This window comes from Oryzias latipes, chromosome 2 (assembly GCF_002234675.1).
Source record: "Oryzias latipes chromosome 2, ASM223467v1".
In the NCBI taxonomy this organism is placed as follows: domain Eukaryota; kingdom Metazoa; phylum Chordata; class Actinopteri; order Beloniformes; family Adrianichthyidae; genus Oryzias; species Oryzias latipes.
In genome coordinates this window covers 20716906-20744129 of record NC_019860.2, presented here as the reverse complement: position 1 = coordinate 20744129, position 27224 = coordinate 20716906, and the positions used below count along the sequence as shown (strand labels likewise).

The window sequence follows — 27224 nt, the reverse complement described above, 5'->3', positions numbered from 1 at the left end:
CTGACACCTGTGATTTGAAAGCCGATTTGCATGCTGAATATATGCCACCTATAGTTCATTATCATGGATATCAAGCAGAACAATGCAGGCAGTTGAAGCCATTCAGGTCCCGGCTGTCTACACAAGCTTTCTTTTGTCTGCTTGGGTTTCCACTCGGGTTGGATTCAGGCACTTGACGCGGTCATCATTTGGATATTGATTGAGGCACAAATATATGGCGTTTGCATCGCTTCATTTGAAGTCAGAACGTTTGAAACTATGGCATTGGTCGTAAGGACTGGGAATTATCCCAATTTTAAAGTATTGAACCGAACTAAGAACCTGAGCATAACCTAGCTGCACATGTGTGATATATCTTTGTAACATTTCTAGACCTTTATGAACTGCCACTGTCATATCCGTGCGTTTAAGATAAAACTGTAGACAGGGCACCAATGAATTTATCTTAAGTAAGCAGGAGGACCAAAAACAAAGGGATGACTTTACAATAGCCATGTTCTTTTAATACGCACCTCACTATGTTCTCTCCAAACTTATTATTTAGCATTTCTGTGCAACAAATCAGAATAGAAGTGCAGTATTTATGAGTACCTTGTAAGTTTGTGCTTTATTTCAGGGCTTTTGACACTGGGCTGTTTGGTTTACACCATATTTTGTATCCTCACACACACCTCACTTCATTTAGCGAATCTAATCCTATTCTCACACCCCCTTTAGCAACACCCATTCAAGAGACCACTTCCAATGAAGAGTCTATGTAAATGCATCTTTCGGGCTTCTGCTTTCAAAATTAGACACCAAATCTTTCGTTGTCTCATATTCAAGTAAAAAAGTAGAAGTATTTGTAAGGATAATGCAAGACAATGTAAGCTGCACCCAATTACGACATACAGAGGATACAGTTGTACAATGCCCTCATACCACACTAATTGTTAACAACGACTGAGTACTGGTAGCTTCCTGACGAAGCACAAATGCTGCACGCACGGGATGTGCAAATGAAACGCAAGAGACCGTAGGACATTACGTATCACTTAAGTGATTCTACGCTCTGCCTAATTTCCTAATTTCTAACAGTTATGGACTTCTTGTGGAGGTTTTGGGAGGGACAGAAATAATAAAAGATCTGTTTGACATGCCTTACTTGCCCTTGCGTGTTGTACAAGTGTCCATTTACACCCTGTTGCTCACAGTATGCCTGTAAAGAAATATGTGTGTGAAACGTTTCTCTCAATGGGGTCACCAATTGGTTTACATCCTTGATATTTTGTAAGGGCCACCTGCGTACCCAGCCCAGTCTTGCCCAATGTTTGCCCGTATCCATCCCTAAGAGGACTTGTGACTGAGGCCATAGGAATTTCCAAGAAGAATTCTTGCCAAATAGTTTTGAATTAATGTTATATTTAGAAGTATAACCAACTGTAGAGTGAAAAATTTGGTTTCTTGCACATTTCTTTTAAACTTTGCCTTAAGATCATAAAGCAACTGTCTGCATTTGTGTTTTAAGACTCTGACTACTCTGGAAACTGTTGACTCGTGTCTTAACTTCCATTTGGAATAGAATGTTTTCAAGAAACACTTCAGACCCCAAACAATCCTGAGGACTGAGCCATGTGAGCCTGATGATCTCACATTGTTCCTCCGTCTTTCCCATAATGACCCAGACGCTTTTACCGCAGTGCTATGGCAACAAGGACAGGCTATTTTCTGCTTTCATGCTTCAAGCAAATGCATCACAGGGCACAAAAATGCAGAAATGGCAGCAATTATTTTCCCATGGTGTTTTCCAGTTTTGCTCCTAAAATACTTGCCTTTAAGTGGTTGAAATCTTGCATGTATTTGTTCAAACGGACAGACAGACCTTGATTTATTTATTTATTTTTTTACATTTAACTGGACGAGATAGACGAGAGTGACAGTTGGGTTTAAACAAACCTTAGTAAATGGGATTACATGCGGACATGTGGCCATGCTAACGCATACATAAGTGTACTATCATGGAAATACACATGTCCTTGTCATTGTGCTGTCCGGCGCAGTGGGTGAGCTGAGATGCCATGGCAACTGTTGAGGCAGAAAAACGTTAAGGAAGCGTGGGAGGTGGAGGGCAGAGTGTGTACGTGCCCATCAAGGTGAAGACGCCGCAGCTGAAGAACAGTCTTTATTATCCAGATGAAGATGAAGTTGCTCTTAATGAGCAGGCGGGGGGTTTCTTTGGCATCACTAATTACATCCATGAATTATTTAAAGACATTAAGGTGGCTGTCTGATTAAACCCTCCACGGGTAATGTGCATTTCTAGATTGCTTTCTGGCAATAACGTTCTATAAATGGTGGAAGTAACTAAAAAAAGCCATTAAAAATGTGGTAATTAAAGAAAGGAAAAGATTGTGAGTTGTTTTTTTAATGTAAAAGGTCAGAAAAATGTTGTGTTGAGTCATAAACAACTTTATTTTGGTTATCTATCATTTGACTTGAGAGTTTTAAGGTTTTCTTTTAAAGCAATTTGGCATGATTCAGCAAAATAAATGATACATGTTCTCTGAGTGACTGCTATCCCTAAGACTATATTCACACCACCCTCTCCAAACAGCGTTCAAACCGCCACTTCCAAACGAGAAGTCTATGTAAACGTGCGTACATGCACATGTCAGGCTTCTGCGTTCATAACTCTGCGCACATGTGTAGCTCGGCAAGTTTCTATGACCATTTTTGGTTTCTACAAGCAAAACGCGTTGCCGTTGAACGTGTGTTACAAGTTAAACCAGGTTGAACTTTGACCAATCAGGGACTCGGATTTAGTAGCCAGTAAAGATGTAAAGTAGTAAAGATGGCGTCCTTTTTAATTCATGGAAGTGCCATCCGTTTGAAAACGGGGAGAGAAAATGAGTAATTGCGGTTTGTGCCCGGTTGGAATTTAAACAACACCAAGTCTTTCATATATCGGAATAGAGCTGTGAAGAAAAAAAAAAAAACCTGGAGCAAGAGTCGTGAGATTTGCACCACTTCAACATTTTGCACCAACTGTAGTTGGTGAACATGCTCTAGTGTGTAACAACAGTCTTGGGTTGATACCATGGGCAATATTTTGCATTTAGCACGTTGAAGAGCGTGCATCACATCACTGAGCGAGCGCACCAAAGTCTCGTTTCCACTGATCAGTACGGTCCAGTATGGTTCACGATGGCCCAGGCAATTCAGTCTAGTGTTTCCACTTATAGTGGGACCGTCAGAGTCCATGCGGGGTGTAGACCAATTGCATAGCTTTGTGTCATATTAATGCGACTACAGCTACAGCGAAGCTTTCAGCAACAACGGAGGTCATCCAGCAGCTCATCTTTTTCTGCTTGGCTTTTAGTACTTCGTTGGTACAAAGCATACAGGTGCCAAAAAAAATACGCTGGCGCTGGTTTGGCGCTTTGTTTTGTTGTAATGACCTTCCCCCAATCAACTGGTTTTATCGTGCAACTACAGTAGCTCCGCCCTAACCGGTCTTTTTCATTTTGCTTTGTAGCCACAACCAACAGGGGCCCAAAAATGGGACAGTTCGATCTGGCTAAATAAGTCCATTTTATAATGGAAATGGCTTTTTCGGCTTTGCATATCGAGTTTTCACTTTTCTCTGCAACAGAATCAACTGATTTACGCAACATTACTGTACGGTGTTGCATATCACCCACTAGGATACAGACACGATTCTAGGCAGCTGAAATTAGAGAGTTTTCTTTGCTAATAATAAGGAAAATGAATTTTGGCACTGGCACCTATCTAAAATCCCCAAGGTTCAATTTCTTGTCCAAAGACACTTTGACACAAGGAGGGAACTGAAACAAAAGAGAACCAAAACAGTTTCAGGGAAATCTCTGACTAATTTGATGTGCCACGATCCACACCTCATTGTTGAATGATTACTATCATTGTCAGGCCTTTGGCTAACATTTGTTTCCTGACCACAAAGCCATGAAATGTTAGTATCTGTGCCTGAAACCCTGTCTGTGGTCTAGAGGGAGTCATTTGTGTAGATAGACGACTGCCAAATTAGAATCCAGAGACCAGTCAAAAGGAAAGGAGACATCATGAACCGCCAGTTTTTCTACTCTCTGCTTCTCAATAAATTGTTGATGATATTTGACCACTTCATTGATATGTCTGTTCAAGAATGCTGAGGTCCTCCACCTTCAACCTTAAACATTCTCTGTTTTTTTTTAAATGACATTGGCTGGAAAGACGTAACTTATGAGTAAATAGTGAATTCAAGCATTACAAGTTTGGCAACAATTTCAAGGTCTTTGTTAATTAAGTACTGGCTGAGGTGCTACACAGAGCACAAAACTGTTGCTGAGCTTTTGATATTTTCATGCAAAAAACCTGTGGTATAAACAAAATAGACATTTCACTGTATAAAATCAAACTTTTCCACACAAAATACAACATTTTACTCTATTAAATTGACTAATAAATAGCTTTTATAGCAACGTATATCATGTTTTTTAACCAATTAGGCACTGAGGATATTAGCTTATATTTTGCATCTTTAGCATGATTCAACTTTTATAAGATTTTTTTTTTTTTGATAATTTAGCCATGGACTTGGTAGTTTTATCATGTATCTGCAGTGGTAGAGTTATTTCCTTCCAAGAATTTGCCAAATACTTTTTACTTTTTCCATTTTTTTGTGAAAATATTTAGACTGGAAAAGAAAATCTTTACTGTGGCGTACCCACAGTCTCAACTCCCTTAGAGGTTACTGTGACCCCGCCACTTAAACTTCTTTTATCTTAAGGACATCTGACCCCCAAGTGGAAAATTGAGTCAGCAAAATGTATAAAATTGAGTCAGCAAAATGTATAAATTCCCAGGAACAAAAGATGGTTGGAAATATCTTTACAAAACAACACAAAGCAGCAGAAAGATGGACAGAGAGATATGATGGAAGCTTGGGTCAGCAGATCTGTGTACAGTATTAGCTGAAGCAAGGGCCATTGTGAGGGAAGAGCAACAGCAACTTGAGATCATCTCATTTTCGTGGATGCCAGTGAAAATCTTGTCCACAACCTGGTTTAGTGTTTTTTGAATTACATTGATTTGCAGACGGAGAAATACCCTTCAACTAGTTTGTAAGACAGAGCTACGTGACGCACCAGATGATGGTCTCCGAAAGTTATTGTCTGAACTGGAATGTACTGTAGGAACGACTAATATTTAGCTTTTTTCTGTATGTCTGGATCTACGTTCACACCGGGAATGTAACGCCTCTTGAACCCTCATTTAACCCATGGTGTTCTCACTGGACTGTGGCTACCCGATACTAGCGCATGTCTACCACCTACAGATGGAAGAGGTTTTGTGCACAATGCCAAAGTGGTGTAAATCTCCTGAATCTGCCTCCAGACGTTTTCTTTTACAGCTCTATTTGGAAGGGTCATGTAATTTTGTACTGGGATAAACCGCAATTATCAATTCCTCTTTAATGAATCATTTCCTGATGGTTGGCACCTCATTAAATTAAAAAGGACGCCGCCTTTACTTCACTACCAAATCCAAGTCCATGACTGGTCAAAGTTCAACCTGGTTTTAGTTCAAAGCGTGTTCAGTGGACTCACGTTTAACACGTAAACTGCCTTAGAAATTTGCGCAGCGATGTGTGAATGCGAGAGTTTTGTACGCAGATGCCCAAAACAAGCATTCATGCGCTTTGACAGACTTCATTGAAAGTTGTTGCTTGAATCCGAGTTGCCGGTGTGAACGTAGCTTCACAACAGGAAAGGATTTCTGCCCAAGAGCGTAAAGTTTATGTCTAAACGTAGTTTGATCAAAAACATTTGCAGACATGAGTCCACTAGCCCCACATTACCAATACCAAAGATAAGGATCAGAAGAGTTTATTTTAATGATATAAAAGAATAAAGTAAGATGAGACTAAAAAGACTATAAATGGATCTAAGGCTGAAAGCATCTTATAAATGTAAACTATTTACATTAGTTGAACTTGTCAGCCCTCAGTGTGCTTTGATCATCCGAACCGAACACCAATGACCTACGATTTGTTTTGGCACACGGTAAAAGAATAAAAGGTCCTTTTAGCAGTGTGTTGATCACTTCTTCAAATGTAATGGTTGTTCTGGAGTTCAGATCGGTCTAGCACACAACAAACTTTATTATTTGTTTATTACTTTACTATTATTTGTATCTGGTAAATTTGGCAAACTAAACCTTGAAGATGTTCTGACAAAGTTGGAAACTGTCTGCTAGTAGTTGATGTCAACCAGAAGGGTTTTGACATGATTTGCACTGTCTTGACAAAACAACATATAAGCTGAAGTTGAAGATTAGAATGTCTTTCCTTCTTTACATTTGATTGGGTTTTCCTCAATCTAAAAACAAAGCAAATTGACAGATTAACACCTGATTTCTGATGTAACACTTATAGACCTACTCCAACAAACAAACGTGTTTTGGTATTTTAATGGGTTCTTGTGCCATTTTTTGATGATGGAGGACATATATAAGTAAAGATAATTCTGGGTATATCTTATTTCACATCGTTTTAAATCTGGAGCGGACAAAAAAATGGTGTCGGGTCACAAGCTTCCTGCTTTGCTCCATTATCGTGGATCCAGTTGCAGACAAATAGATTCATGCATGACTTGGTTTTCCCAGTCCGAGCTGGCATTTGGCTCAAAACTGTTGGCCAATATTGTTGGCCATTTTTCGTGGCACCTGTAATATTAGGTTGAGGGTGTGGAAGTGAGTGAGTTGAAGGGCCGTTCAGATCTTGCTGCAAAGCATCTTTCCATCTTTTCTTTTGCCGACCTCAACTACTCTGCCTCCATAATGGGTTTGGTGTACTCATCTTCTTTTCCAAGAACAGGTCTGACCATCTCGTCTACCACACAGCACACCAGTTAAATCCTACTATTTTTCTATGCTGCCTTTACTTTGGCTTCTATATCTGCTTTACAACCTCCTTTTGAGTTGATCATGGATCTCAAATAGTTGAATAGCTCCACCTGCTTCAATGCTTTTTCTCCTTTATCAGTAATGACCAAACGTAAGACAGAGACCACTGTCTCTGTCTTACTGGATTTAAGCTATTTGGTTTTTACTTGCTGGTTAAAATATAAATGTTGACACTAAAGGCTGTTATGGAAGTTATTTTTTTTCCCACTGTAAATGCCCTAAAGCTGTGTCTAACTGATGACTAACCCAATATAATAATAGACTAAATGTAAAACTGGGTTTGTGAAATTGGCAAACCTGAAACTAGTCTGCCTTGATGGAGACTGTGTATATAAATGGTGAATAAAGCACCACTAATGAGGAAAAGGTTGAGACTTGTTGCATAAAAATGCTTATATAGGTCACTAAAAGCACAAACACAAATAAATTCAAAACCCTAGAAGCTCTTAAAGGTCGCTCAATTTCTCCTTTCACGTTGCTTGTGAAAAAATCTTCTAAAAAATCTAGAAAATGCTGTGAAATAAAAAAAGGTCCATATTCTTTCGAATATATTTCCAGGATAATAAATGGCATCCGAGTCAAATGCTATTATGTAGCATAAGTAAACTGCTCAACAGTGCCTAAGGCCAAAGCATTCTTTTGTTGGGTGTAGTGATCTTCAACAAACTGTTGTCGAATCGTGAAGTTCACAGGTATGAGCTTAGCTGTTTGGACTTGAAGAGGGCTTCTCAATACAAACCCATTTACTTTCCCCACAGTTTGGTTCTAACCTCAATTTTTGGGTTCGATATATGATTTGTGTATTTCAAAACAACAACAAAATAACAACAATGAAGAAAAACCTTTCAGTTGGCTTATACTAAGCCTGGTGGTCTTTATTAGATTTAGCACAATACCTATTTGACCCTATCAATATAAACATACGAGTATAAAGATGCAACGATTCACATTCTTCACGTGTTCAAAGGTGTAGCCTATGTTTTGGTCTTAAACTGAAAATGTTGTCATCCCGAATCCTCAGAAAATGTTAGTTTTAAATGCAAACAGTTCAATATGTGTTGTAATTACGTTTTAACCTGTCATGCCTCACGGTGGTAAGGTATCACAGGGAGTAATGTGGATTTTTGTTTCTTCCAAGAGTGCTCCGCTCTCTTTTTCTCTCCTTGCTCTGGCCTTTGAGACTGAGTTTAGAGATTTAGAACAAGTGGGTCGGCTTGTTGATAGAAGCGTCCAGATTGAATCCAGACGCATGCAGTCATCACTCTGTGCGAGCCCGAGTGTGTGTGTTCTGCATTTAAGGCTCGTTGAGGGATCGGTTCCTCTCAAACGCTGCACATTTGAAGCTAACCGAGGGTCATCCTGAGAGTTTTGAGTGTGATCAGATCCCCCCCAAGCAAGACAAAACTGGTTAGTTGACTGTAGTTGTGTTTTTTTTACTCTACACCGCTCAATTGAGGCGACTGAGTTACCACATGTCTTTTAGCTTCATCTTCAACACCCTGGCACATGAGCGCATTCCCCGCTGCTGAAGTCATCCTCCGAAACGCTGATTCGTGCAGTGTCTGCTGTGAGTTTGTTTATGCGTGCCCTGTTTCTGCAGACACCTATTTCATTCGCCACCTCCACTTCTTTCTTTTTGCACCTGTGTGTTATGACCGAGTAGGAAGAGCAAACTGTATCTGCAGAGTATGGACGCATTTGATGAAAGGCTCATATGCTAAGAACACGCCACCACATGTGCAGACTAATGTCTAAAGACTGGTCTCTGCTTTAGTTTTTGAGGACAACCCTCCACTACTGAAGGAATCAATGAATACAAACTAAACCAAGCAGAAGTTATACAAGAAAAAACAATGGACAATTTTAAATCAAGAAGGCCTTCACAGATTTTAAAACTTATTTGGTTATTTTAATTTTTGTCCACCAAAAGAGTTAATGCATCATGTTTAGGTGAATAATCAGACCTGTAAGGAGTAACATTTCCATCTCCTTTTTGCAACTACTTCAAAAAATTAAAAACAAATAAAGAAATTGGAGCCAGATCAGTTCACCAGGTAACCACTAGGTTTCTTGTTACACAAAATCAAGTGAAACAGTGGGGGGTTTACCTGCATGGGTGCTGTGGGTTTTTGGGTTGTCCGGGCCCGTAGAGGGTCACGAGGTTTCACCTGTCAATGACATCATCTGTGGCTTGAATTTTGTTCCTCCTCATATCAGTAGCTAAGATGCTAACACAACTGGACAGACAAATAGCAAATCATCGACTTAATTCTTAATTTTTTTAAAGAATAAAGCTGATTTAATAAAAAAAGTTTTTTTTTTCCGTCAAATCTACCTTTTAACACAAAAGCTTTAGCTCCTGCGTTGACAATCTTTGAGTTACCGTAACTCTTCAACAATGCTCGGAATCAACAGAATTCCAAAAGATTTTGAATCAGAGAAAAGCAGTTTGGCGATGGTATGTAACACTTTTGGTTAGTAATGTAACGTTACTCAGAATCAGTTGCTTTACGTTGCTTGGGGAAAATCAGGGGTGTCAAATATGTCGATCGCACTGTTGTTTGTGGTGTCCTTAGACAGCTCTTTGGTCTTAGGCCATAGTGGACGACCTCTCAAAATCACTTTGACAAAATTGCACAACCAGAATTAATCTATATATAAGGCAGTTTTATAATATATACGTTTTTTTTTGTTTTTTTTTAAGAAAATGAAGGCTTTTAAGTGCACCTTATAGTATGGAAAATATGGCACAGTTAGTTTTGGCACAAAGTATTTCAACTCAAATTGTGGTCTTTAAACTGTAATGTGTCTCTGCTGTCTCCATATACCTGGACAGCATAGTGTGCGTTGTGTTGATTTTGTGGTCATTGGCTGCTTTTTGTGTTTTCTCTGAACTGCACAGGCCTTTAAAATGAAAAGGTGTCAGAAAACAGCCGGGTGTTTACGTAATGTACTGGTCCCCCTCACAGACTGTGGCTGCAGAACATAAATCTACAATAAGTCTGAAAATCCACGTTTATCAACTTATAAAACATGCTGTTGTGCAACATGCAAGTGAACTCCAAGCAATGTGACCCTTAAATTTGAGAAGCAAATGCAACATCATTTGATTTGTGCTTGGAAAAAGGAGCAAGCAATTGCAGTCACTTCAAAACAACAATATGACCGGCGTTGACACAAACATGAAGATGGAGGCTTGTGTTTGTGCATTGATCTTCTGTGCTATCTTGGCTGTCATCTAGCACCAGACTGTGTGAGCCTTCTGGAGTGTTGTGCACATCTGATCCTGCGCAGGACAAAAAAAGGGGTGGGGCTAGATCAAGCTGAAGCTGGGTCATCAGCACTTCACAGGGTCAAACTAAGAAGACAGAACAACAAAGCATTCCAAGACTCAGAGTTGAGTGTTGTGTAGAGATGGACTCCACTTGGACCCATTTGAAGGAGTATTTACATGAAATCAAGGGGTAGCTAATCAAAGTTGCTCCTTTTTTTATGCCACTACATGAGACATAAACACCTATGCGGATGATTTAAGCAATGATATGCAGAAGAAATGCCATCTGCGTGGGCACAAGACACTGCTTTTGATCAGAAATTCACCAGACAAAGTCATTAAGATGAGTTTCCACTCTGGAAATGCTTTGTCACAGCTAGTCAGACTGGTTGGAGGGTGCATCTTATCAGCTTGTGTGTATTTATGGTCTGGGGTTGGGGGCATTTCTGTAACTAAACACTGATGAGACAGTCAGAGGACCTTTTTTCAAATACCAGTAGTATAGAATTTTGTTTCCTAAACTAACTGCAAACAGAAGAAGACATTATGGCCAACTTAAAGAATGCATAAACAAATCTGGAACAATGTTTTCCTTTTATGTCACAAATTATTTTAGTCAAAATGTGTATCCAGGGTAATCTTGACATCAATCTTTGCATTTTCTCAGAAATGCAGCTTTAATCCTAGTTTTCTTTATGCATGCCATCCAACAAGAGAATCATGCCACAAGAATATGTTAAAAACACAAGATTTTTTGCAGGAGTGAGTCTTTAAAACACCAGCAAGGGATTTCGCAACTCAGGTATTTGACTTTGGGTTCATCAAGGGGTTGCTGGAGCCTGTCCCAGCTACGGTACAGACTGGACAGGTTTCATGTCTGCTGCAGGGCCACATAATCACATGCATCCAATCCCACTGAGAGGGAATTCCAAATAACCAACTAACATGCAAAACATGGTTTTTTCCATAAAGCTGAATTAACAAGAATACAAGAATACATTACAAGAATTATGAATAAAGGGATAAATAAAAAAAGCAGATGGTGCATTTGTTTTTTAAATATAAAGTGGTACTTTTATAAAGTTAAACTTAAAGGAGATGTGTTTCTCCCTGAAACCTGCCTCCAAGGGTCTTTGGAGGAATTGCAACATTCGGTACATCCTGATTTGTCTCACATTTGGTAGGTAGGATTCTGGGTTGTCCCCTTTTGGACCGAATGCAGCACCGTCAAACTGTCTACAATTGTGCTGAACAGTTGGAACATGCCCACTGGGACCATTTTGGCAAACGTCAACCCTTTTGGGGTAATTTTTGAGCACACATGTGGAATTCTAGGCTAATTCCAAAGGGATTAAGTAAGGTAGATGTCAGTGATGTAACAAAAAGGTTAACCAACCCCCCCCACGCACACACATGTTCTTTTGTGGAGAGAACAGCACCTGAGTTTTAAGAACTCTTCAGGATAAGAGCCTTTCATAAGGACAAGCAGAGGTTGGTGTTATCCTGGATCACAAAGGGAAACAGAGCTGGGCCAAAGGTGAGGTTTACTTCACACAAAACAAATGCACTCAGAACTCACAAGTCTTGACATGGTTCAAGACCCGGTGAAAGCAACACAACTATGACCACAAACCGAGCAGGTGAGAGGATAATTTTCAAAATCAGAACACAGTGTACAGAGTACAGTGCAGTATCTGGTTATAAACTTAATTATCACAAGAGCGAACTGTCCCATTATTGACCTTGCCAAGACACTCAACCCCGCAAAGTTGCCATTTCGATGGTCAACTAATGGTTTCCGCTAACTTGGCATTCAGATCATGCCCTCCTCATCGTCACTATTTTGTAAAAATGTTACCCCTCTGACTGAACAAATTGAAAGTGATTTTGCCCGCTGGTTGACACTTCCCCTCTCGCTGGCTGGTCGCGTGAGCCTGGTAAAGATGGTTGTCCTCCCAAAGTTTTTATATTTATTCCAATACCTCCCGATTCTGCTGAATAAATCATTTTTTGATAGACTGGACAGACTTATTTCAACCTTTCTGTGGGCCGGTAAGCCGCCACATATTCGTAGGTCTGTTTTACAATCCCCAAAAGACACAGGTGGACTGGCTCTCCCTGTCTTTAGGTACTATTAATGGGCAGCCAATATAACAGAAACTTTTATTTTTGATGACTTACAAGGATGACTTAATGCTGAGTTGGGTTAAGTTTGAAAAAAGGTCTACACAAGTCTCATTGCGTTCTGTTTTGTGCTCACAACTTCCTCTTCTGCACTTTTCTAACAATCCAATGGTTTCCACCTCTGTGAAGATTTGGAATCAGTTCAGGAAGCGGTTAGGAATTGTTAGTAGTACTGTCCTGACATCTGCTTTTAAAAATTGTGTATTTGAACCATCTAATACCGACCCGGCATTTAAAATCTGGCACACAAAGGGAATCAAATCTGTAGCTGATCTCAACATGATCGGCGTCTTTTCATCATTTGACCAGTTTTCACTTAAATGTGACATTACAAAGAATCATCTTTTTCGCTTCTTTCCGGTTTGTAACTTTGTAAAACAACTTTTCCCTCACTTTCCAAACCGTCCCCCAAAAACGCTGTTAGATTCACTTCTCTCCGTTGACCTTGTAGGTAAAGGTTCAACATCAACCAACGCAGTTAAGACTGCCTGGGAAGAAAGTCTTAATCTCCAGTTAACAGAACAACTCTGGAAATCTGTGCTGTCCCTTGTCCACTCTTCATCTATAGATTACTCCATAGATTACTCCAGTGTAAAGTTGTGTACAGGGTCCAATACACTAATTCTAGACTTGCCAAAATTTATCCTTCTATTGACGACGCATGTTGCAGATGTCGAAAGTCCCCTGCTAACCACGTTCACATGTTTTGGTCGTGTCCTGGGCTGCAACAGTTCTGGCTCTATGTGTTTAATGTAGTATCGGGAGCCTACACCTACCACATTACACCTAATCCGAGCACCGTAATATTTGGAGTCGCTCCCGCTGATGCTGTACCAGGCACGATGAAACAGGCTTTGGCTTTTACCACTCTGCTGGCCCGTCGTTTGATCCTACTGAGCTGGAAAGATCCCCGTCTCCCTTCGAATGTCCACTGGCTATGCGATGTGATGTACAACCTTAAACTTGGGAAACTCCGGTTCTCACTTAGAGGCTCAATTAAATCCTTTCAGGCCACCTGGAATCCCTTTCTACAGTTTGTCAGTACCATGGTCTTACCTTCAGATTAAAACTGAGCTATATTTGTGTATTTTACTAATTTTTCCTCCTAAATTCATCTTTGTACTCAAATTACAGTCTTTTTATTTATTATTTTTAAATTAAAAAAAATTTGGTTTATTTATGTAATTTTATTTTTGTTTGGCCAAGGAAGGGAGGGGGGGCTGGCTGGGGTATGTGGGGTGGGATTGGGCCAATAGAGTGGGAGGGGAAAAGGGGTTGAAGGGTCTGTGTGGGGTGACATTCTCTGATTGTTTATCTCATTCAAAATTGTAAATATTTTCCACTGGAATGTCTGTTTAATACAAAATGTTCAATAAAGAAAGTTGGAAAAAAAACAAGAAATAGTGTTTTGTTTTCCCCTTTATTTTTGAAAAACCATTCAGGCCCTTGAACCGTTTAAAAGTACTAAACTGCATTAAGCAATATTGAAAGTAAAAAGTGTTTTATTTCCCCAATCATACTTTTACAACCTTATTGGTTCAATCAAATCAAATCAAACTCTATTTATAGCACTTTTTATATAAAAGTATAAGACAAAGGGCTTTACATTTAAACAAACAAAAAAAAGAAAAACAAGCATGAGAATTAAAATAAACAAGCACAAAAAACAAGATGCTGGAAACGCTAATAACAGGAATCTCCCTTTCTGTGTTTAGCCGCACAACCAACCGAATGCAGTATTAAGGCACATTCATTCCATTTTTTCACATTCTTAAATATATTTTGTTGTGGAAATCAGTCAATGTTGATTGTTCCCTTTCTATATTTTAGGTTACCAAATTAAAAGCACTACAAATTTGCCTGGGTAAAAGCAACTTTTATATGAGATACAGTTGCAGTGCTTAACATTGTCATCATTAAATGAAATCAGTTTGATAATTTTATTACAATGAAAGACGTATTGAAATTCAGGAAGATTTTTTTTCTAAGTCATACTTTTAAAAAAGAGAAAAATGCGTTCCGGTACAGTATCGGGTTACGTATCGTATCGCCAGGCTCTTGCCAATTCACACCCCTGTTAAATAGTAAGAATTGATTTTTGATCTGTGAATCGTTAAACTTAAATTGTGAATCCAACCAAATTGCCACCTAAATAACAATTCACAACTCTATCACATATTGTAGTGAGAAATCTTTTTCTCTGCTTTTTGGGGGTCTTCATTGATAGAAGAGAAAGAACAGTGAAGATCTGTCATTTTTATTTGTCCCACCATTGTTATTCCTACTCTATATTAATTTTCTTCTATTTAGTTTGTTTTGCATGATATTAAATTGATTGTTTGTTTGTGTTTTTATTGTATTGTATTGTGTTTTATTGTTCAGTGCTTTGTCATTTTATCTGGGAACGGCTCTATGTAAATAAAACGTACTTTCTTACTTACCTAAAAGATGTTTTACGAAAAGAAATGTCTTACTTTACATCAACAACAAACCATTTTTTAATAAGCCATCCTCTTGAAAATCTTCCTTCCAGTATTGCACAGGTCTATTTTGGATACTGAAACGTTCATAGTTAATTTTTTTCATTTTTGTGTAGTACATTGTATTGTATTACTTTGAATAAATTCATAGAAAATATCGAGCATGAGATAGATTTTCTTAAGTGTAGTTTTTATGCTATCCATCTGTCCATCCATCCATATAGTATACAGTATATCGATAGATAGAGACAGACCTATATACCCCCTGTTTTTAATCGGCAGTTTTTAAAACTTCCTTAACCATGATCCAAGTTGGTATTTGTATTTATATTTCACAGAATTCGTAAGCTTTCTCTGGTCAACTGGGGTATGACCAGACGATGCAATGTTAGAACCACACTGGGGTATGTTCCAGTTCTTTCACGTTCTGGTCTATGGAGATATATGCAGAAGGTTGAGCCAGGACGGCCAATCAAAACTGACGACAAATTGCATGTATGAATCACAGGTTGCCACTGCAAATGTTAACTGTAAAGGAGCAGTGGTCATTTACCACTTGAAAGCCATCTGTCAAACGTTTCGATGGTTGGATGTGGGGGCCAGCAGGCTCCACCTACTTTTATTGAGGCATCTTACTGGCCAGTTTGTAACATGAATAACTTGCACTACAGAAAAAAATATTGTAAAAAAATAATTAGGATTAGAAAGAACACGTAAAAAAAAAAGTATCAAAGCAAAGTGGTTATTCTGACAAATACAATGACTTAGCTGTAGAAGTCTATGGCATTTGGGATTCTTGGAATCAGCGGGGACTTCCTGTTTGGTAAGCCAGGGAGGAGGGGTCACTCAGTCCAGTCCTTATATGCAGTCAATGGTTGCAACAAATGACGGGCAATATCAAATGGATAAACTGTAAGTAAGTGGCATGTAAGGAAAAGATGAGCTTTGTGTCCTATAGTGAGAATATGAGAATTGAAATGTTTAGGTTTGTAAACAAAGCATTAATAACATGCTTGCAATTGATAAAGCCTAATGTTACTCTTGGATTGTTTTGCCTTTTTCAGACTGTGAAGGTGCAAATTGAAGGATCCAATTCTGACAAAAAAAAAAACCTTAATTAAAGGCGCCCTTTTGCTGGGTTAAAAAAAGCCTGCAATGTGAAAGCATTTAAGACTTGGAGAAGACTCTGTTTTTATTGGTGAGACACTTGTTTAGTCAATGGACTAATTCACAAGTCAAATTAGTTGCAGCTGGTGATATAAAACAAAATCCTAAAACAGACCAGATTGGGAAAATTGGGTTATAAGAAGAGCTGGAATGGATGCACAATGTCACAAACAGCAGGGTTGGAGGGGGTAGTAAGTAGAAAAGCGGGACGGTATGTGTCTGACTGTGACAGTCGTCTGACGTACTTGTGACTATCTGAAAACGCTTTTTTACGTCGAACAAAAAGAATTCAAACTATTTGAAAACTAGGGACAAATGTGTTGATGGCACTGACGAACATGGTCAGATCTGAGCATCTTTACCTGAATGCATTCTTCCTCCTTGATATGCAAACAGCATAGTAAAGCATCTGGTCCGTCCTCTGGAGTCTTTATCATAAGAAGCTCGACTTTTCAGCATTCTTTAGATTGTTTTTAGCATAAACTGATAAGCAGAGGGAGGAATCCAGTTTATCTTATCCATCAGCTCATTCACACATTCTCTCTATTGAATTAGCAAAAAAAGAACCGAGTGTCTTGCTCTATGTAAAGAAGGAAAACAGAAGAAAATAAAGCAGATGGCTCTCATTAGGTCTTGTTAAAGGTGTGTGTGTGTGTGTGTGTGTGAGGCCGGTTCATTTCTCAGCCGCGTTGTCGTTAATGAATCTGGGTTGTGTTCCATTTGGTTTTGCGTAACTTCTGCTTTTCATGAGGATAGATGTGAGCGGAGGGTTTTCTCGACGCAGGTTGCCCAACGCCGGTCACTGGTGAAGCATTACCCAAGCTCCTCGGTGTTTCCTGCTTAGGAATGCAATTTTTCAGCATATTTGTTTATCACAAAAAGGCGTTCTTCTGGAAACAGAGAAATATCCTTCAGTGTTGTGTCTTAGCACAACAGAAAATAAAACCCTGACCAGCGTGGAGCCTCTTCAGTCAAACCTTATCAAGTGTGGAGGCCCATTTGTGGGTCACTGACATGAAAACACGGCAGCAGGAGCTCCACTGTTGATAATCAAAAGCTCTTTCCACTGCTGGTCCTCCTCCTTCAGAGCCCCGCCTAGTCTCTCTTCTCCTCTTTTTTATGTGCCAGCAACTACAAGGCATTTTAAATGAAACCAGAAACAGACTGCCTTGTTTCCAAAATAAAAGCACAGGCCCTGATTCTGTGTATTTATTAAAAAAATTGACTAAATGACTGGATACTCGGAAAAAAACAGCAACATTTATTGATATAAAAGTGTTTGGACAGAATTTATCATTTGATTTTATAATAAAGTTATTTATAGTAAAACAAAAATGAAAGTAGAAATAAGAAATTAATAAAAGTTTAAAATGTGTGTCAGATTAACTGACAGTGACACTTGAGACAAAAAAGTCTTGACTAAAAGAAATACAGTTTAATGTATAGAATATTGTATTTGGTCTAACAATATAACTAACCAAGCTAAGAAATTACATCAGTAAATTAAAATTTAGATAGATTTAGCATGGAAAAGCAACTATTTCTTAATAAAACATAAGAAATCTAGAATAAATCTATAAAAAATGCAGCATTTGCACCAATACATTTGACTTCCTCTCACCACAGGATGAGTATGCCACCCAATACATTTTATAGAAAATGAATGGGGTTTCACTCATCTTATACGAAACAGCATGAAACAAAGCATAATAGCTACCCATATAAAAGAACACACATCTCCTAAAAAACCCATGAAAAACAAGCAAAAATGCAAACAAGCAGTAGGTGTGAACAAGTGATAACTAGAAAAGTTATCTCTCCAATCATCCTTTGATCTGTTTTTAAATTGTTCCCAGTGCTCTTTTAATTACGACTGTGCCCTTTTTAGCCAAAATAAATTTACAAAGTGTAGGACGTAGTTTCTGCAGAGCGGCAGCAGTTCATTAGAAATTCACCTCTGAGTTGTGGGCACAAGCACTGATGCAGAGCAACCCCGCCCTCCTTCCCCTACTCATTGCTGAGAGCACGGACCAGGAAGCCTGTGGCCTGCCCAGTGTATTTTCTGTCACTGATAAGATTTTTGTCAAACAGCCAGTTTTTTTGTCTGCTCCTGATTCACAACGATTTGAGAGAAAAAAATGCCAAGTTTGTGTACTATTGAACAGGCCCGTGCAGATTTGTTTATATGTTTATTTAAAATCTTCAGCTAATTTTCAACATATTTTAACACATTTATGCCGGAAGCTCCACTCTTCAGAAATGGTTTTATTTTTGTGAATCCGCACCGGAAGTGGCGTCTGCCCCGCCGCTGACTTGACAGGCTGCCTCCTCGGTCCGGTTCAGCATCTGTCTTCAGCGCGCGGTGTGCGCGGAGTATGGATCCGTTACGCATCACGCGTGTCCTGCCTGACGCACTCGCGTTTCCTCGTGGATTTTAAAGCCCTTCCCGGACGCCCTGAAGGGGATTCCTCCCCCCCTAAAGACCCAGAGGGCTCGTTCAGACTCCTGCGGATTTCCTCCGGTGTTTTTTTTTTTATGTGGACACTTGCTCATGACGATGGGAGACTCCGTGTTTCTCGACAGGCACAACTCCTACCTTGTGAGTATGCACGCGCTCTCCAGACCTGCTGTTTGTCTCGTGCACATGAACGGAAATGCGCTTGCTTTGTGGTCCTGCAAATGTCTCTGCAGACCAAAACTGTCATTTGCGCGAAAAGCACTTTTACGCGCAAAGCTATTGGATTTCAGCAAATAATCCCAAACTTTCACACGTGAGCGCCCCGAGGGCTGACCCTCACGCACTACAGGAGGCTGAAAGTGAAATGTGATGAAAACATCCTGTGATGAACCTCTTAGTGGTGCATGTTCAGACGCAAGGTCCAAAAAGAGAGACTCCTGCTCTGTCTCAGCCTTGCTACAAACCTGTTTTAGTGTTAGACACTCCTCCCTTAGGCCCAGATGGAGGCAAAACATTCATATATTGGTCAAAACCACCGAAACTGATGAGAACTTCACTTTAAAAGAGGGAACCGAATTTTTGAAGGCAGATTTTTCTTTCTTTTCCAATCGTCTCACAGAACTGGTTCACTCCGGGGTTTGAATTTGTGCACAGATTTGAAACATGCAAAAGTCTATCATGGCTCGCCCACCCTTTCTCCTCCCTCTAAAGGCCCACTGCAATGCATATATGCATGTTTTTTGGTGACATTAACACGTTTTTGTGTCATTTTTCTGACGATGGAGGACATATGTGAAGAAAATGTAGCTTACAATTACATTTTTGAGTATTTCTATACTAAACTGTTGTGAATCAGGAGCAGAAAAAAACAGTTTTTGTGACGTAGAAAATACGCTGAGCTCCCTGCTCCGCTCCATTCTGATGCATCCACTTGTAGACAAAGATCTGTGTAGGTCTTTGTATTCCTCATCTGAGCTGGTATCCGGCTCCAAACTGTACGCCTGGACAGCTCCAACATTGCTCGCCTTTTTGTTGCTATGCTGTGTTCACACCGGGCATGTGAACGGGCTAAAAGCGTCAGCGTAGGGTGTTCACATGGGACAAGCAGTCTGCCACCTAGAGAGGCTTTGTGCAAAATGTCAAAGCGGTGCAAATCTCGCTAATCTATTCCGATATATTAAAGACGTGGTGTCATATAATTCTTGCCGGACACAAACCGCAATTATTAATTTCTCATCCATGATAAATTTTCTAACGGTTGGCGCTTCCGTGAATGAAGGGGGGGGGGTCGTCTGAGTCCATCTGATTGGTCAAAGTTCAACTTGATTTATCTGTCAACATGCTTTCAATGGCCACGGGTTTTGGACATACAGCCTGAAAACGGTCTCAAAAATGCTTGCAGAAAGGGGAAATGTGCAAATCCGCATGTTTACATAGACTTTTCATTGTAAGTGGTCACTTTAGGTGACGGGAGGTGGGGGCAGGCTTGGTCCGTAATGAAATCTGCCGAAACTATGTCCCACAAAATGACTTTAATTTAATTTTAGCTGAAATTGCATAATGATGATATAAAGGACCACTGGGAACACTTTGAAAATAGAACAAGAGATGATAGAAGTGGGTCTTTAAGTTGGTAGGAAATCCATGTCTGCTTTTTTTTTTTTTTTAACTGAGCTGTTGATGTGACTGGCGGCTTTCATTGACTGAAAATCTATACACCTGCCTTTTCGTCCCTGTTGGTTTGGCTCTCTGGTGTCAGATTGTTGCAAGGTGAGGTGCCGTGGTGCAGACAGAGACCAAAACATAAGCTGTTGTCCATAAAAAAACTGTAAAAATTCCCATTTTACATTCTGTTTTTCTGAACCCACTAATATATGATGAGAAAGTGTGCAAGCCTTTGGAAAACCTTATGTTCTTAGGGAACAAATGTAATGAGATATAATAGGGTTAAACCAGCAGTATGGAAAAATCCCATTAGATTATGACTTCTTTGGCATGATTATGCATTTGTAGTTGAAAAATATTGAATGTGCCAAACAGTGGGATGGGAGGAAACAAGTTTGGAAACGAGGAGATAAATCAGTTGGTTCATCAGTCCAACATTACATGTTTCTTTAGAATTTAAACAGAAGTAAAAAATAGAATAAAAGATAAAACGGTTTTCTTTTATAACTGATTATTTAAATGTGAAGGTAGACTCAAATTTAGTCCCTACTTTAAAAGGATTTTATAAATTGCTTCTCAGTTACATAACTTTGTGACAAAATACCAGCAGTCTCAACGTTGTGGTCCAGCGGTTCCTTCTGTTGTTAGCTGTGGGTGTGGCTAACCTATTTTTCATCTTTTAAAAGATGTCCGTACCTTTTGTAGACAAAGTGTAAGAAATGAATTCTATCTAATTCTATTCACACCCTGTCCCTGAACTTGATAAGTTTGTATAGTAAGTGCTGACTCTGTGAATCAGAAGCAAATAAGACAGTGTCATCTGCCAAACTGTAGCCTCATAAAAGCTCTAGATAAAGACCTAGAAATATGACAAACATGATTCCAATGAGACTGCATTTGTGTTAATGGAGGAGTATGAATATGCAGACTTTTGGCATTCCTGCGAGAAAATTGAAATATTTCAGATTGTAGGTTACCAGAGGCTGAACACAGCGATGAGGAAGACAGACAGATCCAGAAATTAGATAACACAGACGTGAAGCCATGTTCAGCTGTGTCTACAGTTTTCTTTAACATAGCCAGCAGACTGTGATGTGAGGTCATTGAGTTCACATTGTCACGCATTACCAAGATGTTGATTAACTAATAGGGTTGTGCCGATAGACGATACCATCGTCCATCGTGATGGGTGAGTGACGTCACGATGGAGAGACACCATCGTGATGCCACGACCCCGCCACGTTGCGAGTCTACACCATAAGCCGCGGTTACATGTGCAAAATATCTTGATGGGATCAATGGTCAGATTAGAATCCAACCGTGTACATGGCACAGAAAAATGTTTTCAGAATATAAAAAACGTTCACTAAGGTCACACTTTCGGTCGGAATAAAGCATTCGCACATGCGCAGTAAGGTTTGAAAAACCGGAAGAGGATATAAGTTCCGCCGAGAGGCTTTATCGAATGTAACAATTCAATACAAAACAATGTTAAACAGCGCCGAGCGGCTTTATACATAGATATGTCAGCTCGGTAGTATACGAGACGATCTTCTAAACATGCTTTTAATAATGTTACGATTATTATGAAGCACCTGTTCGCTCATCATTTTAATTTTAATCCGTGTGGTCAGTGCTTTTTCTGTTGAAGAACGGAGCCGGAATTAGCAGTATGCTAACACGGGCTAACAACATTAGCTTTGGGTGGCGCTGCACGTAAACATGTGGGAATAACATCAGCCTTTATTTAGTCGGGACACGACTGGAAACACAAATCCACGTGATTCTTTGAATGTTTTCTAAGGACTGAGCGACATTTCTGCTTTGAAGCTCAAACCGCTGTGTGTGCTGACGATCCGAGCTGTGCTCAGACACACACTTTTAGACCCGGTTCTGAGTTCGGTAGCTCGTACCCCAAGAGCTGCAGGACGGTTCGCAGTCTTAAATCTCCAACACATACCGCTCATGTAACAAAGCCCCCCCCCCATCAAACACAAAGCTGTAAGTCCGCGCTCCGCCGGTCCACTTGACTAGTTAAGTGCGGGAGCGGACCACTTCTTGTCTATTTTGTTTGTTACTTTTTTTGGTAAAGTCACTTCCCTTAGTTTATACTGGATCATCGCGGAAGAATCATTAGTTGGGAAATGAAATAAATAAAGTAATAAAGTAAAATAACGAATAGCAATCATATAAGAACGAAAAATGTAAAAATACCCCCCCCCCCCCCCCCCCCCCCCCCCCGACGATATCATCGTCCATCCCGATGGTTGACAGCAAACATCGTCAACGGCCAATTTAGGGCACATCGCCCAACCCTATTAACTAAACACCCAGAACTCCACTCCACAGACAAAAAGTTTTATCTTCTTATCTTACACTAATGAACCAATGATCTATGACCTAAAAGATGCTTAAAAAGATAGAAAACTTCATCAAATAATAGGGTGTGGACCAATAGAATCCACATTTATCTTAAAGATTAAGTTGCCAAACTCAAACCATCCCTGTGACTTCCTCCACTTCTCGGGGCACTATCTGAGTGGGCTGAAAGAATAGTTTGGGGGTCAATCACACTTTGATTTGATTTGCTCCAGAGATTATTTTCTCCGAGAAGACAGGTGTAAAAGCTCAACTGGACCCTGGTACGGACCAAAGGTTCACTTGTGAGTGACCAAAGAGCAGAAGTCAAGTAAGTGGAGTTAATGATGTGAGCATTGTTTATTACGAGTAAGGGGGAAAAGTAAAAAAACGAAGAAGAAGCAGTACTCACAAAAAAGTAAAAAATGTCTACAAAAATGTGGCTTTGTGAGGAGTTACAGATATTTGTCGACAATCAAAAGATTCGCTGGACTTTTCTCCCTGATTTGTTTGCCCCGAGCAGCGTGAGCTTTGAACTGGATGATTTTTTTCTGGTGGTTTGGTCCATTTCAGTCTTTGGTTTGCTTATGACACCTAAAATCATACATGCGTATTGACATGTCGGAAGTCTTCGACCGTTCACGCCATCAACATAAATGAGCTGATTCTGGCACGGAGAAAAGGGACTTGGCCGCCAATAAGCAGCACTATACGAAGGTGAAATGTTGCAAAGCGGTGCAAAACACTTTTCACTGCAACATTCATGTTGATTTCACTACTGTAAAGTGTTGCATATCAACACAAAGCTGCTTTTTCTTCTTCATAATCTGCTGGAATAACATTACTTGCGTAAAAATGAAGAGTTATGGTAGATGCAAGAATTTCAACACTGGAGCTAAATCTATGGTGTTAAAGTGTCAAATAATTTTTGGCGTCTTCCGCCCATTCAGCATTTATACATTTCTCACTTCTAGGGATCCAATCATGTGATGGGATTGGGAAATCCTTACTTGTTCCTGTCTAAAACCCATAATTGTTTTGCTGTTGTGTCACAAAGATGAAAGATAATGTGGGAGGGGCTTTTAACCTTTGACAGAATAACAATCTGACATTCAGGAAGAGTGAAATTAACCCCTTTAACGCCGAAGGTTGACGTTTTTACAACTATCTTTAACTATTCAAGCATTTACCCAATTAACATCATAGAGAAAAAGCGGCTTTGCGCTGACACGCAGAAGTGTTTACACGATCAACGTAAAACAGCTCATTCTGATGTGGAGAAAAACAGCCAAATGTTGCATAACGTGCCTTTGATCGAATGATCGAAGAATTACAATATGGCTATTTAAGCATCGTTGGCAACATCTAAGGTGTTAAAACAGGGGTCCCCAAATCCAGAGCTCGAGGGCCGGTGTCCTTCTGGTTTTCCAGAAACCCCGCCTTATTTGCAGCTGATTACCTGGATCAGGTGTGTTTAGCCAATAAGGAGGTTCGATTGGCAGGTTGGTTGGAAAACATGTAGGACACCGGCCCTCCAGGCCTGGATTTAGAAACCCCTGTGTTAAAGGGTTAAAGTCTCAAGCTGTTGCATGTCTATTAACATGCTACACATTGTTGCCAACGACTGCAGTCAAATGAGAAGTTTTAGGACATTTTAAAGTGCGAAATCCTCCTGATTTTTCTTCAAGGAAATCATCACAGATTTCAGCAAATAATTGGCCACCCCATAAAACAAATCTCAGATTTCTTTGCTTACATTATTGCCTTAGCTTGCACATTCAGGAAGCATCGTAATCAGCTAATACACTTTGTAGATATGATTACCTGTTCAAAACGTCACCAGAGATGCTTTATCTCCATATTTTAATTCCCATTTTCTCATTATAAGAGTTGGTCCATACCAACATGAATTCCAGACGACATGACATATTTACCTATTTTCTAGAGGTTTGGTTTAATAACTCCTGGGTTTTTTTTTCTTTCCATGATTAGTGTTCTGGACTTGTGGAATGAGCATTCGGTCATGTGCACCCGAGACTCAACGCTGTCTGACATCATGGCAACAAAGAGATGAGTTAACAAGGACGTTTTATTGTACAAGCTCAAGTGAGCTAATACTGGAGGAAAGCCAGTTGGTGCTGGTGCTTTGCCAGTATTCAAATAAAAATTAGCATTGTGTTGAAGCCTTGTTTACTGTTGTGCTGTAAATACAAACCTGTTCAAAGGATTTATTTTTTCCAAATTGTTTTTATTCTGGATTATGTTTTGCTGACTTACTAAAAACTCATATCTTAAAAGGGTCACGGGGTTGGAAAACTGGTAAATCGCAACATTGATGAGCATCTTCTAGATCACATTAGCCACTGTCTGCTTAGAAATAATATTTTTTACAACCTCGTGACATTTTTCTCAAGGTACCTCTGTTTAAAATTTTCAGATGTTCTCTTGGCTTCTCCTGCCCTTAATGCTGGGAGCAAACACTTTACTAGCCTCTTGTTACCTGCTGATGTGTGACCTTGTTCTGCTGTGTTTGTTTTACTCCCTGCCACTCCCAGAACAAACAACTTTGGCAGGGAAAGCCACAAAGCATTTCATGGTGTAACTAATTGAAAGCAGGTTATAACAGAGCAATTAAGCTTGCATTGATGGTATAGATGCAAAAGATAGGTGTTGCCGGTATCCATCCGCGGTGCCGATGTGCGGCTCATGCATCTGTGTTTGTGTGTGTAAGCGACATCAGCCAACCACGCCAGTCAGCAACCTAGAGAGTTTATTTACATTGATCACAAGTTTTCTGAAGCACACCCTGACCTAGAAGGAGCTGGAGTGGATATTTAGTCAGCTGGAATACACGCAGTCACTGAAAACTATGTGGAATTAAACTGCTGCTTTACATACCGCATGCATGTTGACCTCCTGCATTCATTCTCTACACGGGTTAAGTTGTACTTTGAAGGACTCCTGTTCTGGTACTCGAGCACCTTTACAGCAAGGTGGGGGTAAAAGCCACAAGGCTAAAAAGTTTCTTCTTCGGCGCGTTCCACAGCCGTCACTTTTGGCTTGTCATGACAACACCGTCCATGCCTCGTTTTTCACTCTGTCAGGGAAAGGCGCTTGTTTTATTAACGGCAATAAGGGAGAAGGCCGACCTCTTGGAGACTTGTCTTTTTATGGAAGACGTTTGAAGGCTGAAGGTGGGGTGGGGTGGGGGGGCAAAGCAGGAGAGGGGAAATACAGAAGTGAAAGGTCTGGCAAGATGCTGCGGTCCACCATGCACGGAGGCAAATGTGCTTCCAACACCAGGGTTCCATTTCTTAAGAAAATACACAGGATTGATTTATGGACGATGGTCGTACCACTTTCGTCATTGGTTCCTATTATTAAGCAAAGACAGCAAAGTTGGTTCGCAGAAAACTCATTCCACTCATTTGTGGTAAAAAAAAGGCACGATGTTTTTTTTATTTTTCACTTTGGGAAGTATTGCATTATGAGCTAGGATTGAAAGACTACCAGCACATTTTCATTTGTTTTCCTGCCCTGCAAAATGGTGTCAAGAACTGGAATCAATCCTAGTCTATCCAGCTTTGGGTTTACAACTTTCTAAGGACTATACGCTAAATAATAAGAACAGATTGTGTCGTCCAATGCTAAAAGCCCCACAACAGCGTTTGCTCTCTATGTAACCTTAGCAAGTTATTCCAAAATGGACAGAAGCTATTTTGCCTGCACATTGTATATTTTCATTGCTTGTAGTCCATAGCAATCTCATAAGAATCGATGAGGTTTGCTGATTTAAGGCCGTTGTAAAGAGAAAAAAACCCCTGTATGCTTACTTTGTGTTAAAAATTCCCTTGTTAAAAAGTCAACAAGCCATAAAGATCATGCTGGCGGTCTCTGAAGAACCACAACAAGAAGTATTAAGTCATCTGTTGCTGCTTGTCTCCAGAGGTCAGAGCGCGTTGGCCAAAATGTGCTAAGTGTTTTTTGCTTTAGCAAGGCTCAAATATCACTCCCTGAGCAAATAATTATGCTAGAATCTCTGTTGTATAGTCCATGACCTCTCACCAAACGCTTTTGTGCTTAAATAATATCCTCTGGCATCGATTGCACTGATGAAAGCAATATTCGTTATGATCCTGGATATGATAGAAACGCAGTATGTATGCAGTAGAAATGCAGAATCATGAAAAACGTCACATCTGGAAGAGTTTGCAGTCCGTCTTGGCTTGTGTCACTGGAATGCAGCTCATTAAAGCTTTTGGGTTGCATTGTGTTTGTGACTGGACCTTTTCATTGGCTCGACTGTCCATAAAAGCTTAAAGATGTAAACGTTTAGTAGCAGTAAAAATAATATGGGGAAAAAAAGGGGGTCAAATAAATGTGTTCATGCGGCGGCTCCACTCTATAGTTGAAAAGTAATAAGACAAACATTGTTACACCCTAAATTGTATTAGCTTTTTTTATCTGTGGCCATCACTACACTTTACTAGATCCATCATGTTTTCTCTAACATGATGTCATTTATTTTTGCCACCAAAGTTGAGTATAATTTTGAACTTTTCAGGCTATGTATAAAATATCTCATCACTACGGTTGTGTATCTTTCCCTAAAGATTTGATACACATTTCGATACATGGACCACGAATCATAAAGATAAAAAATAAGCAGACAGTAGAG

General features: G+C 39.8%; 2 protein-coding genes across 4 annotated transcripts in view; one reads left to right on the top strand and one right to left on the bottom strand.

Moving 5' to 3' along the window:
- msl3 (MSL complex subunit 3) overlaps positions 1 to 27224 on the bottom strand; it is a 204649-nt gene that overhangs the window by 43685 nt on the left and 133740 nt on the right. The window lies entirely within an intron of this gene.
- arhgap6 (Rho GTPase activating protein 6) overlaps positions 1 to 27224 on the top strand; it is a 97297-nt gene that overhangs the window by 29411 nt on the left and 40662 nt on the right. The window contains exon 1 of one of the 3 annotated variants that reach the window (XM_023965748.1): positions 18363 to 18664. The exons of the other annotated variants lie outside the window; for them this stretch is intronic. Coding sequence (XP_023821516.1) covers positions 18617 to 18664 — 48 coding nt within the window. The 5' untranslated portion in view covers positions 18363 to 18616. Of the gene's footprint in view, positions 1 to 18362; positions 18665 to 27224 lie in introns of those variants that run through there. 3 annotated transcript variants of the gene reach the window in all.